Below are 19,449 nucleotides of genomic sequence, written 5' to 3'. Positions count from 1 at the left end.
AACGTGATTTCCAAATGTTCAGCCGAATTAAACGCGTAAATAGAAGCGGGAAAACAGAACATAATATTTACTATAAACCTCACTCTCAAAAATCGCGGGAGGTTTCAATATTTAAAACAATTTTTATTCCGATTTTCACTTTTACACTCACCGTGTAATTGTCCGATGGTGGGCCTACTGCCATTTTTTAAGTATGAAATTTGAGTTAATATTAAAGATGTATTGTCCCTTTGACTAATTAGAAAAAAAATGTAATATTTTGAAAAAAAGTGGGTCATTTTGAAGTATAATAATAGTTATTAACTTTCACCATAAATAATTTAACCGAAATACAGACGTTTTTTTGTTCAAAAAATTACTTTTCGATCAAAACATATCTCATAATGCAACGCGCTTGTTTGGCTACTCTGTATGCATAATCATAAAACTTCTTCGCGATCTGTGTGAAAACACCTTCTCAACCGCGACGAGTTGTAAACAATCCTAATTAGCATCATGCATAATGCATATTATATAACACCTATATAAATTCCTGTCATTTGATTGGACGAATGTGGGTCACATGGCGTGCAATAGTACGCACTATTCAACGATCGTTAAATAGTACTTTTTGAAACATTTTTGTGTACGAAAAAAAAACGTCTAGATGTTATATAAAACAAATAATGAATGTTTTGTATTCGTGTAATGGTACAAATAATGGCACTTGGTGAATGATGAAAGGTTATATCAACTCGGCTTTGCCTCGTTGATATAACCTTTCATCATTCACCTCGTGCCATTATTTGTACCATTGCACTCATAAACATTCATTATTTGTATACTAATGGTTTGAAATCTTTGTTTACTTTCACTCGTGACGATTTTCCAGACGAAATTTAATCAAATTAATTTACCTGTTAATTACGTGAACTTGTTGTGTTTTCTACTTAAAGTGAATAACTTTAATATTACTTTGATATGGCCAATTTAAATTTAGAATATTTTTTTTTTCATTTTTTGTGTTTCAAGGGACATTACATCTTTAATATTTGTATTAATTTATCAATAGCGCCCCCTAGAATAGATGGAGTGGAAAAACGTTTCCACATAAATATGTATGGGTATATTACGTCATTACTTCCGTTATAGGTAGCTTAACTACGCGGGTTTATGACGTCATTACTTTATATAGTTGCTATGGAAATATGCCAGCTTCAAATGAGATTTTAATATAAAATGCGTTCTTGTTTTAATCATATTATGTAATCAAACTTCTATCTTCTGCAAGGTGTTTCTTGAAAATATATACTGTATATAGAGGTTTTAAATACTCAATCCTTGAATTTGAATGAATAAAATTATTCCTGAATTCATCGAGAAATGAATCGCGACACTAGGCCTACTAATATATTCCCTTCCTCTCTAATTCTTATTCAGGCCTATGTATATTTTGTTTAAATATTTTGTTACATTTAAATTATTTATTGTATTAAAAACGACACGATGATAGTGTACATTACTGTGGGAAATTATTGAATACTGTAGCCTACACCTAAGATAGTATACAAATAATTAGTCAATAGTATATTAAATAATAGTTTTGTTTGATTGGTAATTGTTGAATAATAAATTAATTAATTAGTAGGCCATGCGCAGTTAAATGAGTGAAAATAAACAGGTTTTAGATAAACAATAAATAACAAATATCAATCAAATAGGCCTAAAGAATACATTTTGTTACTATATATTGATTTTAACATTAAATGATAATTTGTACAATAGTATCCTACAATATTATTTTCTACAGTGGCCTTTAGAGTCAATTAATCAATATTCATAATATTTAAACAAATTTGACCTCATTCATATCACGATATGTTGCATATTCATTTTTACCAGCAAAGAACTATGGAAGGAGGCCCTCACGGAACGTGTATGTTGCAAGCGTATGAAACCAAAGAATATGAAACATACTGCATAAAGTAAGGTGCAGAATAAACAGTGGTATTGTACACTTTATGACCCACTTTCACCGGTTTATTTACTAAGGCTAGCTGTACAACCTTGCAAGCAAATACAATCTTGCCAGCGAGGTTTGACAGACTTTCACTGTAAACGATTTACCGTGTGCTAAGTACGTGTTTTCCAACAACCTGTGTGAGTGACACTTGGTTGGTTTCTACGTAGTAGTAGTAAGCCGGGCGGTCGAGGGTAAATTTGTGAATGGATTTCTACCACCAGTGACTGACAGGGTGACCACTGACAGCCGGATGCATAAAGTACACTGCAGATATTCTGAATCGGATTCATCTTCAATTTAAGGTAACATTATTCTTGATAATTATATTATATAACAAAATTAAGCATGTTCTTTCCGACCGTACTTAATAATTCAGAAACTAGTTTAGGCCTAACGATTCTTTAACCGACGGCGAATACATCACCGGATGATGGTAACATCTGCCGTTTAGTTAGTCATCTGTTGTGTATTTCTGCCAGTTATTAGTTTGCTGAGCCTAGACATTTTATTTGATATTACAACCATGTATTGGCTAGCAATTCAAGTCTGACATTGCTATAATGTGCCAGTGCCATTAAATCAGTCTTAGAGGATTGTGATGGGTGCAGGTTGTGGGGATTGTAAAATGGGGTAGGAGGAAAAGGGTGGTACTGTATGTTCTTTGGGTGATGGATCTAATTAGCCTAAACCAAATGAACATGATAAATATTTGTCCTTGTTGGCACACCATAAATTTGGTCATACTGTATTTACCATTCATCAAGCTCTCTCTAGATATTTTAAATCTAGGGTTATTAAATATATCTGATAAATAAGGTACCAGTAAATTTGTTATATTATAGTCACTCAATAAATTTCATTGGTACCAGCAATTCGTTCACTGTTTTTGACAAAACAATCTGTAGTCAGTTGGTTAGTTAATTTAAAAATGTTGTTTGATCTAATTTCATATGTTGACACAATTATTTATTATTTTTATCTATGACGCAGTTTAAAATAAATTTGGGTAAAATATAAAGAAGTAATGTAGTTAGCATATTGTTATTTGTTTTTATTCATATAACAATAACTGTTTTAATAAATAAAGGCCTCAGTTTTTTTCCTGCTTTTAACTTACAAGATGATTGGTATAGGATTACATTAACCTTCCATTTGAGGATGGGGATTTATGGAATATGTTATTGGATAGGGTGGTAAATGAAGTTTCTGAGGCTTTTGTATATTTATCTAGGTATAAGCAGATACTAATAGTCAATACCAACCCACACTGTTAATGTGTTTACTTACTTTCCAATAATTACAGTAAATTGTTTACATAACATGGTCTATTCTGTTGAATATTAATTAAGCATGTACAGTAATTAAAAAGGGTTGTTTGTTATTTTGCTAGCATCATTGCTTTTATTTATATATACTGTAGTCACAGTAGTAGTAAGCCAGTAAACGGAAGCAGTGAGGTGGGTTCGATTGGTCTCCTTTTTTCCGTTTTTTTTTTTGCCTTTTTGCAAAATATTTTGCTGTTTTTAGTTTCATGGTTGCATTTCTCATGGTTTTCACAAGCGCCTTGAGCACTTTGTGAATATGTGCGCTCTATAAATTATTATTATTAGTAGTAGTAGGCAAACAGTTAGACAATATCCCCATTGAGATCCAGTCACTGATACCCACAACATTTTAATTTTTTCAGTTATTTTTGTCTTTAGATTTATATATACGTTGATTATCAAAAATACTTAGGAATAAATTAAAAGTCAGTTTTCGAAATAACATTAAGCTTATACTTAGATTGTGTATTTATTTTCCTAAATTAGAATACAAATTCCATAATTTAAGATATAAATGTATTTTGTTTCATATCTAATAAAGCATCAGTTTTTCACGTAAGTACGTTTTAAGTACTTGTATTAACCAAAATGATGGATAAATGTCGCCCTACTCTGTGTATGATGCGTCTACAAAAAAGTCTAGGCCTATCTTTTTTATAGCGTAGCTCCAAGCGTTGTGAAATACTAGGTGTTAAATGACTTTTCCATAACGTTATAAGATAGGAATTTTACTAACTATTATTAATAAAAATAGTATTTTTCAGTGTAAAATTGATTGATATAGATATTTATTCACCTTTTTTCCTAATAAAAATGCCTGAAAATTACACAAATGAGTGAAAATGAAAGCATTTCTTTCCAACTTTGTTTTGCATAGCCGTGAATGGTGTGTGTAAATTATAGGCCTATTGTCAGTAACCTCCTTCTGTTGTACATCCGAAATTGACAGTCAATCCTGGCGTGAAAATGGATCAATTCATTGATTTTTACCATGTACACGTCCACACTGTTCCATATGCTAATTTCTTGTGTAGAAACTAATAATGCAATATTGCAACAAACAAAATATTGTAGAATAGTAGTAATAATTTGAAAGTTTCATGCCTACTGTAGCTTACCTGGATAAACCGACAATAGCCCATGCTCTCCAGAGGGAGGGTTTAGATATAAAAAGTTACAGTACAAGTTCCTAGGATATTCCTGGACTTTAATGGACTAGTTCCATAATTCATCGGGGAAAAAGGAAATCATTATGTAAATTATGTTTGGAGTATTGGTTGTTATTCATTTTTGTCATTCTCATCAACAACATCATCACCATGTATCAATCTTAGTATGTTTGAAGATTTGAATGCTAAAGATCAATCCTCTTGAATGTGCTAGAGGCAAACCATGTAAATTCATATTAAAGAATTTTAATAACAGTATCATTTATCTCACAATGCCAAACCATCTTTTAGCAAGGCAAGAATTATTATAGAAGGTGTGTTTTCTTTTCTAAAAGCTGAAAAATGATCATGAGATAAGCTAGCTTAATAGGCAACATCACTTCCAATGTTGGTATCTGGTTTGTAAGTAAAAGGCACTTTAGGAAAATGAGCCAGTCGGTATTGCCCTGTAGGGCCGGTCCGTATTGCCCTGTAGGGCCGGTCCGTATTGCCCTGTAGGGCCAGTCCGTGTTGCCCTGTAGGGCCAGTCCGTATTGCCCTGTAGGGTCAGTCTGTATTGCCCTGTAGGGTCAGTCTGTATTGCCCTGTAGGGTCAGTCCGTATTGCCCTGTACAGGGCCAGTCCGTATTGCCCTGTAGATTTTCTTTTTTAAATGGCGATGTGAAAAGGAGACCAATTTACAACCATTTATTTTGTCAAAAATATCATAAATATTGATGAATTATTTATTTGACAAAATAAGTTAATCATAATCTTGATCTACTTCTATGTTGATTATCCCAATTAAATTAAGACTAATAATAATTCCAAATACTAAATGTTATACAATTTAATACACATTTTACTATAATTATGATACAGTAACACCTGGTTTATAAAAAGTTCAATAAAAGAATTATTATTAATATATATATAAATAGATTGATTAACAATGTATAATTACAGTTAATGCTTATGGCTTTGGGTAAATATTTATGATTCTATTCTTTTGACCTCTAGGTCAACTTTCATCTACTGTCCAAGGCCTTTTTTAATATAATAAATTAAAAATTAAAAATCTATAATTAATATCTATATTAATATAATAGTTTTGGAAGCAAAAAAATTATATTCAAGACAATGTCAGTCAGTTATCAATGTACAGTGGTAAAGTACGCTCTTACTTCCAACTACAAATTATACTTATTTATAAAACTAATTAATAAGATCTTATACATGACCTTAAAATAAACTTACACAATATCTACAGTATTGAGGATTTAGGTTTAATTTAGGTAGGTGTGGCATAATGTTTAGAATATTTGACTTTAAACAGGGATAATAAGGTCATTTAAAAGTCGTCATGTTGATCAAAAAGATTGGATTCGAAGCTAAATTATCTATTATATTTTATGCTTAGACTTTCAGGGTTAACATAATAGCCTTCAATATTATACTATCTTTATATTATAGGCCTATCGGAATATTTATTCAAAAATTGCACATAAAAATTTACAAGGCTGAATTGCATAGTGTATGATGGGTATGTAGCTGTTGTATATATAAACGTCAAGGACGTGGCATAGTGAGTGGAGTTTACATACATAATACATACCCTATGATTAACAATATATAAAAATATAATTTCATCTACACAACACAAATTATAAGCTTATACTATAGAAAAACACAAATAAAAAAACATTTTTGTAATGCCAGTTAAATTTTCATTGCACCATTACTAATATAATACCTTATCTCAATATTATCCAACCCAGCTCTGCTAAAAGTGTTAAACTCATTTAACTTATAAACATTTATTAATTAGAGAATTACAAACTTGTAATCACATTATTGTTTTATAAACATGAGAATTTATAGTGCCTTTATGTTTATCTTTATTTTAATACATAATGAGTGGCAACACTGCTTTTTAAAATAGATAAAAGTAATTTATTATTCTAATGAAAAAAAGTTTTGCGTCATTAATAGTATTTAGCGTGCAAGTTATTATTTTAAGTATGTTGATTGGTATGATAAATGGTGCAAATAAAAAATAGGATTAAAATTTGTAATTTTATACATTTAAATTCAACTATTGATGTCATTTATGACATAAATGTTCTATTTGAGGCTAAATGCAGTAGTTGATAAATTGAATATTAGGCCTCTATTTACTATTCTATTTATAACAATTAATTGGAACAATTTTGCTATCCAAAAATAGAACACAAATTATATTTTTAATGGCTTTTCTTATTTATACAAAGGACATGCTGAAAGCCGGAAATCTAAATTTAAACTTTCTTAATAATACATAGTCCTAAATTCATTTGAAAAAATATTTGGGAAAACCACAAAGCTTTTAAAATTTTGATTTATAATGCAGTATACAAGTCTGGCTGACCAATGACCAGTAAAAACATACTGTATCTGTAAAACTGATCCAATAACTGCCCCATTCTGTCCAGTAAATTGTTCACAGAAATTCTATTTACCTGTCAATACCATTGACCAGTAAATTCGGGCCAGTAAAAACTGATTTTCTGGACCAGTGGTCAAGTTTGAAATAACCTTCAGTGACCACTGCAATGTACAATATAATGTATTAAAAAAAAATTTACACCACCTCAATAGATTTACATCTTTTAATATTCAAAGAATATATTATCTCAGTAAAGTATGTCTATGTTAGTCTACACTATCAAACATTATGTGGACAAAAAATGACGTGGCCATATATGGACATGATGATGTCATATCACTACCATATTTAAGCATATCACTACCATATTTAGGCACATACCTTTTTTGTAAAACTAGTTTGATAGTGTAGATAGAGCTGTAGAATAATATATCTTTTTTACTATTTTCATGTGTTTAAATGTGTTATTTTTTAGTTCTTAATGTTAGTATTTAATAATTCCATTCATTACAAATGTACGTACGTCATGAATCACATATTTAAAATCGCCAATGATGTTAATCGTAACATTCTTCATATGAGTCATACAACCAACTGCGGTTTTCTTCTATGATTGGTTGACGTAATCGTCTCTCTTTCTGAATACTTAATCCTTTTCAATTCACAATGTTGTATGCAATTGCACATAGATAAATTGCATTTTTTCAGTGTGACATTTAAACATTGACAGACATATCAATTGAAATATTTCTTGAAATTATTTAATGAATTAGCAGAGAATTTTTCAACGACTTGATTTTCTTCATGTTTTAATGTCTTAATTTCTTAGGGATCTTGTCAAAATTATTTTACAGGCTACTGCAGTAACTACTATTGCTTCTCTAGAAGTTCATAACATTGTACCATTACAATTAAAACAGTATGTAATATTTTAAAAAAGCTTTCTATATAATACATACAAAATATAGTCTATTTTGTGCCTAGCTTATCTGGATAAACCGATAATAGCCTCCTTGAAGAGAAAGATATAACTCGATAAAGCAGAAAATTCATAAATAGTACTGTCTACCACCAAGTTGAAGCGTCCCCACAAACCACCTTTTTTATCCAGGTAACGGCTACTCATAAACACCACTGTTGGTTTATGTGTAGTTTACTGCAGTAACTGCAGTAGAATACTTTTAACATGGTCCCTTTACAGTAAAGCAATGTTATTATTGTACACGTGTCTGATAAATGTACATCATTATTGGAACAGCATCTGAACATAAATAGAAAAATGTAAATGTCAGTGAACGTTTCTGTTTAAAATCATCATGTCATTTAAATATAGTATATATAACTCATGCAATCTGGTATACTTGTTTAATCTACAATATACTGTTACTTTGTTTTTTCAGATGAACATCGTAAGGTGACATTCCATGATGTTGCATTAAACATTTTAGAATATTATCGGTAAGTATACAACATGAGTTACTATAGAAAATGCAGTAGTGTAGTATTATGGATGTTTTAAAAATGGATTAGATTCTGTAGTTGACTTATAATCTTGAAGAAAGATGTATTTTTAGTTTGAACTAAAACAACATTTATATGAGAACATGTCGCCTTATTACGAGTGTCGCCTTATTACGAGTGTCGCCTTATTACGAGTGTCCTCTTATTACGAGTGTCGCCTTATTACGAGTGTCGCCTTATTACGAGTGTCGCCTTATTACGAGTGTCGTCTTATTACGAGTGTCTTATAAATACGAGTGTCATCTTATTATGAGTGTTGCCTTATTACGAGTGTTGCCTTATTACGAGTGTTGCCTTATTACGAGTGTTGCCTTATTACGAGTGTTGCCTTATTACGAGTGTTGCCTTATTACGAGTGTTGCCTTATTACGAGTGTCATTTTATTACGAGTATTGCCTTATTACGAGTGTCGCCTTTTTACGAGTGTCGCCTTTTTACGAGTGTCGCCTTTTTACGAGTGTCGCCTTTTTACGAGTGTCGCCTTATTATGAGTGTCATCTTATTATGAGTGTTGCCTTATTACGAGTGTCGTCTTATTACGAGTGTTGCCTTATTACGAGTGTTGCCTTATTACGAGTGTTGCCTTATTACAAGTGTCGCCTTATTATGAGTGTTGCCTTATTACGAGTGTCATCTTATTATGAATGTGGCCTTATTACAAGTGTCGTCTTATTATGAGTGTTGCCTTATTACGAGTGTCATTTTATTATGAGTGTCGCCTTATTACGAGTGTTGCCTTATTACGAGGAGTGTCATCTTATTACGAGTGTGGCCTTATTACGAGTGTTGCCTTATTACGAGTGTCATCTTATTACGAGTGTGGCCTTATTATGAGTGTGGCCTTATTACGAGTGTCATCTTATTATGAGTGCACTGGCCTTATTACGAGTGTCGCCTTATATTACAAGTGTTGCCTTATTACGAGTGTCATCTTATTATGAATGTGGCCTTATTACGAGTGTCGCCTTATTAAGAGTGTTGCCTTATTACGAGTGTTGCCTTATTACGAGTGTTGCCTTATTACGAGTGTTGCCTTATTACGAGTGTTGCCTTATTACGAGTGTTGCCTTATTACAAGTGTCGTCTTATTACAAGTGTCGTCTTATTACGAGTGTTGTCTTATTAAGAGTGTTGCCTCATTACGAGTGTTGCCTTATTACGAGTGTTGCCTTATTACGAGTGTCAATTTATTATGAGTGTCACCTTATTAAGAGTGTTGCCTTATTTATACGAGTGTCATCTTATTATGAATGTGGCCTTATTACTATTGTCGCCTTATTACGAGTGTCGCCTTATTACAAGTGTTGCCTTATTACAAGTGTTGCCTTATTACAAGTGTCGCCTTATTACGAGTGTCGCCTTATTACGAGTGTCGCCTTATTACGAGTGTCGCCTTATTACGAGTGTCAATTTATTACGAGTGTCAATTTATTATGAGTGTCGCCTTATTACAAGTGTCGCCTTATTACGAGTGTCGCCTTATTAAGAGTGTCGCCTTATTAAGAGTGTTGCCTTATTAAGAGTGTCGCCTTATTACGAGTGTCGCCTTGAACTACTGTAGTTGTTATAGTGGCTATTGTTAATTTGTGCCTAGCTTAGGCCTACCTAGATAAACTGAAATTGGTCTTTCTCTTCTGAGTAAAAAACAAAAGTACCATAACTCCCTAGGAAAGAGTGGTATCGTCTGTGAGCTAGCCACGCTCTCATGTGGGATTATAAAAGTCGGGTACAGCGTTTCACCATTGCACAGTTGTAAAATGTATGACAAAGGTTTTCCAATAATAATTTCAGGTGATCAACATTGGCAACTTGTCCAAGGGCAAGCAATCCACTTTATTGATGCCCAAACTTATAAACTTTCAATGATTGATTTAATTATTACCAATATGGTGCAGTCAAACATTGATTATGTCAGAGGGGCGTTTTTCATAATTGTAGGATTGAAAGAGTTTGTTGAGCCTAGAGCTGTGCCCTAATCAATTCAATTTGATGTGAAACTAATTTAATAAATGCCAGAGTTAGTTAAAGAGATTAAGTTTAAATGTACTGTAGCTCTGTCAGTTTAAGATTACATGACATGGGGTTCATGCAGATAAGATTATGAATACACTTAACAATTTAGAGAAAATAAGGGGCTTTACATAATGAGCGGTCTCTATAGTAGAATACCTATTTTTATAATGTTGTCTCCTAAAGTTGACAATATGGAGCTTTGATTTGCAACGACCAAGGATTGACGACGAAGCTAGATCAATCGATGTGTTATTGGTCGTCACCAGGACCTGGGTCGTGTTCGTACGGTGGTTAAAATAAGCGCTTAATTTCACCCATGCCTCGGGTTATAAATTGAGCGTTGTTCGTACTTGAAATATTTAACCACTTATTTGCTTAATCGACGAATCACAAACCGGAAATTACGTTTTAAGGTCAGTTGTCTTTACAACCTACGACCCCATTTTCGCACGCTAGTTTCGTGTTGTATATTTTTTACTCGCGATCTTTCTTTACAATAACAATTACTTGCTACCTTTTACACTGCTTATCCTTGCGACAAACCTTATGCCTCTTAACGCCGATAATCCTGCCGAAATATGCCTTCTCCTGACGACCATTATTTTACTCCTTGACGAAGAATTTGAGCCCAATGTTACACGAAACACCACCGACCAGCTAGGCCTACTAAGCGGTCTACACCAACAAGGACAGCACCAGCTGACGATCGCTCTCGAAGCGTGTATGGAAGAGCTTCGTAGGAGAAATGACGGGCCTAGGCAGCGAACGTTTGTCAAAATTTGACACATTGCCTCTATCGGAGATTTATTATCCTCGAAGGCCGAGTATAATTGGATTATCGCTGAAATAACCTGCAAATTTGGTGAACATTTTGCCTCAAATTTTTTGTAGCCTGAGGCAAAGGTTAATTTGATCACGCGAACGGAAATCGGGAATAAGCTGGTATTTTCAACCCCTACGAACAGGCCCTTAGAAACCATCAAACCTGTGTCGAGTTAAGGAGCTGGGACACGTCCCAATATCTCCACATGTGCACAAAACAGATGTTTTCTCACTTAAGGAAAGTTTTGCCTTAGTATGGCCCAATGGAGTGGTTGTATGTACAGTATCTGCTGTTCTTTTCAATTCATCCATTCATATATCTACCCATCTGTCCATCAATCTGATCTAGTTTCATTCATGACAACTCTTTGCTATCCACAAATTAATTGTTCATCCGTTCGTGTAATTATTTTTAATTTAATTTAAATTATTATTTATTTAAACCATTCATTTACCTGCTAATATATTTAATAATTTACTACCCTATTTATATTTAAATAAGATCAAAAATGTATAAACACTTCTCTACAGATAACAATAAAAACCTCAAAGATGAAAACACTATACCGTATCTTGTGATCACGAACAATTTGGATTTGTTTATTTTTTTATTACTATAGCTGCTATTCACATGGGACCCATATCATTAATGATGTGGGAGAGTTTGAAATATCCTAATCACCGTTATTAACTCTCTGGACCGCAAACGCTTTCCATCATCGTCGGATATTATACGAGTTGATGTTTTTTTTTTGTCCATTGATGTGGCTAATGAGTGCAAGGAGTTAATGGTAGGCCTAATATATGTCGCTAGTTTGTATAGGATTAGATTTTGATATCTATGTGGGTATGGGTTTTATTACTAACTTATTTAAAGGTAGGATTGGAATTATTCATACTTTTCCATATGTTTTTATTTCATTTTTCTCAATACAATTAAGACTTACTGATATTGTATACAGTAGGCCTTACCAATACTGTGGTATTATTTGGTCACTTTAGGTATTTTTAGATTCGCATATTAACTATCAAAATAAAGACAAAATATTTTTAGCCATCAATTGGAATACTACTGTATATTAAATTTAACAATGACCACCAACAATAATAATGTTTTCCTCACTGAAATTTTTCCAATGTTTATTTTTACCAATTTTAAAAGAAAATATAAATTTATCTCACAGAATATAATTATAAAGCTTATTTTTTCATATTTCCTTTCCTATTTGTTGTAAATATATATAAACAATATATATAAAAACAAAATAAATATTATTTGTTATATTTTATAATTTATTCTTTAATTAAAGGTATTAAATGATAAGCAAACATCATCTTACCATCCACTAATAATTTCTGGCAGATACATATGGAATGGAAAACAGAATGGTATCATTTATGCATTTCATTTTTTATCACTCAGTGTTCTACTAATCTATTTAGGTAATATCCACTGTATAATTGTATATGTGAAAACACAAGATTTACGTAATAGTATACCCAGATGCCCATATTATTGCATGAAATTCATTCAGTCTATCATTTAGAAGTGAGCTTTTATCCTAGTCCATGCTTATACTCTCCATAGTGACAGTCATATATCATTTTTATCAATGCTACAATTTGTTTCCATATGAATATCACAGTACAGTAGAACCTTCATTTTACGTACGGTACGGGACCGAAAGGCGTACGTAAAACAAAGGATTCGTAAAATCAAGGTTGACCTTAACTTGACCCCAAATACGTAGAGATCGTAGCTAGCCGTATTTGCCTACTTCTGTACTGTGTACAGTATGCGTCACTAGCTTAGCTAGGCCTAGGCTATTCAGGCTAGGCTAGCAGGCCTAGCAAGATGTGAGGCCTAACTAGAAAAGTACAGTTATACAGGCTGTGCGATGTTTAAATAAAGTGTAAAATATAATTGTTTTCTATCAATAAAAACAGTCGCTGCTTTAGGGGAATGCACGTGCGTAGCTTGTCCCCCACACACAGCAGAATTCCTCACACAGCCATGATTGTGGCTTTGTGTGCTTTGTTGTTGTTAAATTGCGCCCTCAATGTAAGAAAATGATGACGTCATCGGTTATTTTAAGCGTACGTAAAATCGAGGGAACGTAAAATCAGGGTACGTAAAACACAGGTTCTACTGTAGTATATTATTAGTAGTGATCAATAAACGTAACCTATGCTGTTATGAACCTAGTTTATCTTTGTATGTTAATTAGCCACACATCACATGACAAACTACCAATATGTATTTGATGCTAACGCTAGTCTTGTCGTCCTTGCAACCGGATTCAACTGGACTAAATTATAAATATAATTTTATATATTCAATAACAAAAAACCCACTTTTTTTTACATTTTCACTCCAATTGATTTGAGTATATTGGCTATAAGCAAGTTGTAAATTATTGATGTATCATTGTTTAATGGTAACGTTTAGAAATGGTTAAAAATATCAAAACATAAATTTACTTTAATATTAAAACAGCAAACATTAATATTTAACAATGTTTTGCAGTTAGTGGATCCAGGATTTTTAAATAGGGGAGCCCAGGGCCTAAAAATGATGAAATGAAGGGCTGAGCTTAATTTGATGTCCTATCTTTTGCATTACAACTTCCACATCTGCCCCTGTATAGATCTTGTATTATAAGAATGAATTGGTATTTACATAAAGATAGTTCACTATAATATCTCTATGCACTAATTAACTCAACTGAAACACTTTGTTGGGAAGGTTCTTATTTGTTAAAGAATGCGTTCATTATTAACATTGCGTGACTAGCTGTTATCTTGTATCCGGACTATTTTGTTAATTGATTTTATTAATAAAGGATTCTTATCAGGTCTATTGTCATTAGTGTCATATTTGCTGATAACGTTAAATTAATATAATTTATCATTAAAAAGATAAATAAACCACTATTAAAATTCTTGTCTATTGATGGCGGCAATAAAAACGTATTAACAAACATACCGTTTCTCTTATTGAAATAAAAAGATAAGACAATTATACACTCAGTCATTAGAATTGAATCCTATCTCCCTTTCATTTAAAAACATATGGCAGTTTTTCCACTGTTTGAATTTCTATTCACTAAATTATGGTTTTGGCATATCAGTACCTCAGGAAAGCATGGGCTATTTTTGGTTTATCCAGGTATAAGTGGCACTCACAAACTACTGACACCACTGTTGGTTTATGTGAAGTTCTATGACAATTATTTTTTATAAAAACTAAAAATAACTAAAAATTAGCTGAGTCTATTACGTGCCTAGCTTACCTGGATAAACCGACAAATGCCATATTTCTCCTCGAAGAGCGAGATATACTCGAAAGTAGAAAATTCATTGAACACCCCTCTCTCTAAATGGTACAGTCCACCTTGTATTTTTTTGGCAATCAGTACATACCTCAGGAAAGCATAGGCTATTTTTGGTTTATCCAGGTATAAGTGGCGCTCATAGACTACTAACACCACTGTTGGTTTATGTGAAGTTCTATGACATTTATTTTTTATAAAAACCAAAAATTAGATTGATGAATATTACAATTTTGTTTTCTCTCTACTTTTTTTTGTAGGTGTTGTTTACCACTGTAAGTGTGTGTAACCAACTACTATGTCTGTTGAAGCTAAAGTTCAAACAGAGCAAGACACAGTCAACTTAACTAAGTTAACAAAGGTATTATATTTGTTTTATAATTAAAAATATAAAAATACAGAAATTGGTCTTGCATGACAAAAACATGATCATACAAGAAAATAATTCGTTGTTGGCAGATCATAGAAATTCATACACACTAGATATATAAAAATATATATATTGGTTTGACAAATAAAGTTTCACTTAAATTGGACCTGAAATGGATTTTCGATTTTTTTCATTTTAGAATGATGTTTTGGGGGCTATTAGGTGTTGCTAGAATGTATATTGTTACAAAATATAAATTGGCCCTTTTGGGGAAAGCCCCATTTGAAAACCAAAAACATTCGCGGGTGACGTCACTTTGCGAATATATTCCTATCCCTCCAATGGACAATTTGCAGTTTTTTGACTATAACTCTTGAAATCTATGGAGTATTTTCTAAAAAATGCTTGTGCATTTGCAGAAATGTATTTAGAATTTTTTTAAATAAAATTATTACCGTATAAACGGTTATTCATCGTATAAATGACGATTTAAAATCTTAAAATCAACGTTTTTTTTCTGGCAATACCGAAGTTGGCCTGGCAACGTTGTCCGGGATACAGCTCCGTGCGCAATGATGCGTATCCATATTTTCCGTTCGTGTATTTTGTATATCGTTCGTAATTTATACTGCTAAAATGTGTTAGTTTCTTTAGTTTTTAGTTTAGCAGAATTAAATTAGTAATATGAGATGATAATTTATTTGTCACGAATCAGGCAGTTCGAAAACGAATTTTATTCATATTTTGCAAGTTGTTGATATTGCTTTGGTCCTTGGATGCACATAAAACTGAGCCTCGCCGCATGATGTGGGTGGTGGATCGACTCCGCGCGCTGGATTGAGGGCCTAGGCCTAGTAAAGGTTTAGGAGGTAGGTCTTCTAAATTCGGGTTTTAGAACAAACGAAGTACATTTTAGGGACCTATATTTCAACAACATTAGATATTGAATAAATTAGTATTAGTGTCAACGCTTCAGGTATCTTTCCAGGCCGTCGATTATTCACTGACTATCGGGCGGCATACACGCTCTCGATATCATCGTGTGTATATGTGACGTCGTGAATATAGAGGCTTCCGACGGCCGTTGAAATAGAATATTGCAATGGCGTGAGTAATTTTCGCTAATTTGCCATGATATCTTAAAATTTCGTTTTCACTCAAAATACTATACATTTTGTTTTTATTTGTATGGGTTTGTGTTAATTTGATACATTTAAATAACATGTGTGAATTTCTTGAAAATCGAAAATCCATTTCAGGTCCATTTTAAGAAAAAAGATAGGCACAACTATCTTGACTTAAGCAAAAAGGTGTTAATGTCAGTACAAGAGCTCAAGCATGTTAAGGGATGATAGTGATTCTGAACATCTACTTCTAAATTGTAATATTGGTAATCCTTGGCCACATGTTCCTAAGAAGATAAAACACAATTTTTAATATATGTCTTTGAACAAATTGAACAATAAATGTCTATATTAAATTTTCCAATTTTCAAAACAATTTTACATGAATTTTTTCATTCATTTATGTATAAAAGTTTTACGTATATGAAGAGAATTGACCAATGAGATGTTGCATATCCACCTACTGTATAGTAATTGTGTTTAAAATAATATTTTGACGTAATGCACCCACTCACTCCTAATTCATCAAGTTATGACAAGTGCTGACTTCAGCATTTCTACGAATCATTGCAATTTGAAGATGCTTGGCCGATTGTTGAGTGTAAAAGTTGACTCAAAAACTTGAATACAATAGATAATATTGTGATTATGTATTATACAAATAATGTTTACTCATTGAATGAGGAGATCATTTTCACAAGCTCTATTCAACAATAGGCTTAACAAATATTTTCCACAACAAATGTAAAATATTCATTGTTAGTTTTATAACACACCTGGTATTGTAAAGTTATCTTTTATTCAATTAATCCATTGCTTCCATGTTGAATCCAATGTTGAAGACTAGGCCATGTAAATAGGTGGCTCTCTGATTCTGGCCACACAACAAAATTTGCCAAAAAACTATTAAATTCAATTGTTAATAGGAGAATGTACGGCTCATGATATAACAATAGCAATACCCATTCTTTAATTCTGGCTACACTTTCAAACTAGTTTGACAAAAAAAGTGTGATGTGCCCAAATATGGTAGTGATAATCCAAATATGGTAGTGATATGACATCACAATACATGCAACAATTTTGGTGTCTACTCTTACTTCTGGATATCAAAGCTCTTGTACCTTTAAATCAAGTGAATTTAATAATTGAACAATGGCCCTGTTTCTGCTGCCAAGAAAATACCGTATTTTATACGGTATTTTTTGAATACCGTATATATACCGTATATATACCATATTTTTTTGGCAGCAGAAACTGCGCTCATAAAAAAAATACCGTATTTTGTATACCATATTTTCCCCACAAAATTTGTGGATAAAATACGGTATTTACAAATTTATACTGTATTTTTTGTACCCTTTTCTGCTGCCAATAAAAAATACCGTATTTTTTTTACCTGTGACATGAGGTCAACATGGTGTTTTTATTTTCTGTCGCTGTCAGCTGTTTTACACACGTGTATAGATATATTTGGCGAAAATGTGGAGCGAAGTCACAGTATTTACTATATAAATCTGTGTGGGGAAGGAGGGGATGGGGAAGCTAAAATGTCCGACCAACTAAAAGGTAATAAAAGGGACAACCACATTTATAAAGACATTTCTTTAAAAAAATAAAGCAGGAGTACGGAATAGACTTGTCTCCAAAGCAAGTAAATTCAAAGCTGAAGAGCCTGCGAAAGCAGTACAACATTGCAAAAGACAAAAACTCAGGGAGGGAACGAATTACTTGTCCCCATTACGATGTTTTCTGTGCTCTCACAACATCTCTATCACTAGGGCTAGGCTGTTGAAAGTGAGACGTAAAACTTCTTTTATTTTTAATTATCGACCAAATAAATGAATGGCAATTTGGGTAAAAAGGATGAAATTTAACACGACCACCCAAGAAGTATTGTTAGCAGAAACGGGGTACTAAAAAATATGGTATAAAAAATACCGTATTTTTATACTGTATTTTGAGCAGTTGCAGCAGAAACAGGCCCAATAAATGAAACCACATTTTCCATATTGTTTTTTATAATTAAAACTTGATACTAGTATGCTTAAGCTCTGTCTACCCTATCAAACTTTATGTGACAAAAAAATGTGACCAAGTTTGGTAGTGATATGCCCAAATATGGTAGTGATGTGACACCATATATGGGCACATCACATTTTGTTGTCAAATAAAGTTTGAAAGTGTAGACAGAGCTTTACAGATGAGAAATTCAATATGTTCTAGATTTGTGTCGTGACCACATATCCGTTGAATGTGTGTAGTAAACACTGTTGCAATCTGTTTTCATGCACCTTGGGACTACACCATTAATTATAGATTTTAATTGAATGTATACAGTTATCTAAAGTGATTCAAGAAAATGTTTATTTTTAATTAAAATTAATTATTCAGTCATTTCAATCTTTCCTAATGTGTGTGATGCGCAATTGAGGAATCGTTAGGTGGCATTCTGAATATGAATGACTTGAAGATGGCGGTCTCTTGCTTTATAGACGTCGTCCATGTCTGCATGTCACGCGTCATAAATACAGGTCACCACTAATGTTCACACTTTCGACTGTATTAACATCAAGTGTAGATTTTCTTTTAAAGTAATGCGCTGAGATACAGGTTATTTCACAGATGAATAGTAATGAATTTCTTGCGGGAGATACTTAGACTTCTTGGAAATACCATTCGTCGTCATTTCTTTGTGTGTGACGTAAGTTCAGAAGAAAAAGTAGAGAAAAATTGTGAACCATTATTAGATCACTAGAAATTACCAAAAACCATAAAAACCCATGATAAACATTAGTAAGAAAATATTACATCTCAAAAACAGATGCATCAAAAGAACTTAAGTAAAAAAATATTAAAAATTTAACAAGAAATCAAATCTGTCATGGAATCTGTGAAGTATAGGTGAATCTGAAATTATTTTATTTAAGCTTTACTAAACTGGAAACATAAAGAATATGATTATATAGCAGAAGATAGCCTCTGGCGATTGCACTGTGGATCTTTTTGATACAAATTACTTGTATCAAATTAACGCTCGGAATGTAATGACCACAGAAAAAAGAGAATTACCATTATGTTAATTTTTCACTGTATTTGGTTCACACTAAATAATTTTTTTACATTCTCTGTATTCATTTAATGTTTTTATTACGCGACTATTTTCAACTTGCATACCGCAATAATATAAACAGTTAATTTACAATATTTTTGTAAAAGATTTACACAATACAGTCATAGAAAATGTTCCCATTGATCAAAACCCACGACTGTGTTCATTGGCTGAGAGCCAGAAAAATGATTCAATTGATAATTTACGCAAAAGAAGAAACCGTTATCGGGAGAAAACTGACTGTCCATTGTTTGG

At 32.5% G+C, this 19,449-nt stretch overlaps 1 protein-coding gene across 2 annotated transcripts in view; it reads left to right on the top strand.

The window, feature by feature from the left end:
• The first annotated feature begins 1,914 nt into the window (after positions 1-1,914).
• The window catches only part of LOC140055281 (tyrosine-protein phosphatase non-receptor type 5-like), a 56,657-nt gene continuing 39,122 nt past the window's right edge, over positions 1,915-19,449 (top strand). Inside the window, exons 1-3 of one of the 2 annotated variants that reach the window (XM_072100578.1) lie at positions 1,915-2,304; positions 8,301-8,358; positions 14,849-14,949. In XM_072100578.1, coding sequence (XP_071956679.1) covers positions 14,887-14,949 — 63 coding nt within the window. In that variant the 5' untranslated portion in view covers positions 1,915-2,304; positions 8,301-8,358; positions 14,849-14,886. Of the gene's footprint in view, positions 2,305-8,300; positions 8,359-11,906; positions 12,048-14,848; positions 14,950-19,449 lie in introns of those variants that run through there. The other variant, XM_072100579.1, reaches the window with a different exon arrangement.

Source organism: Antedon mediterranea, chromosome 7 (assembly GCF_964355755.1).
Source record: "Antedon mediterranea chromosome 7, ecAntMedi1.1, whole genome shotgun sequence".
NCBI classification, from domain to species: Eukaryota; Metazoa; Echinodermata; class Crinoidea; order Comatulida; family Antedonidae; genus Antedon; species Antedon mediterranea.
Note: the sequence above shows the minus strand (reverse complement) of the source record. Positions and strands in the feature narration are given on the sequence as shown.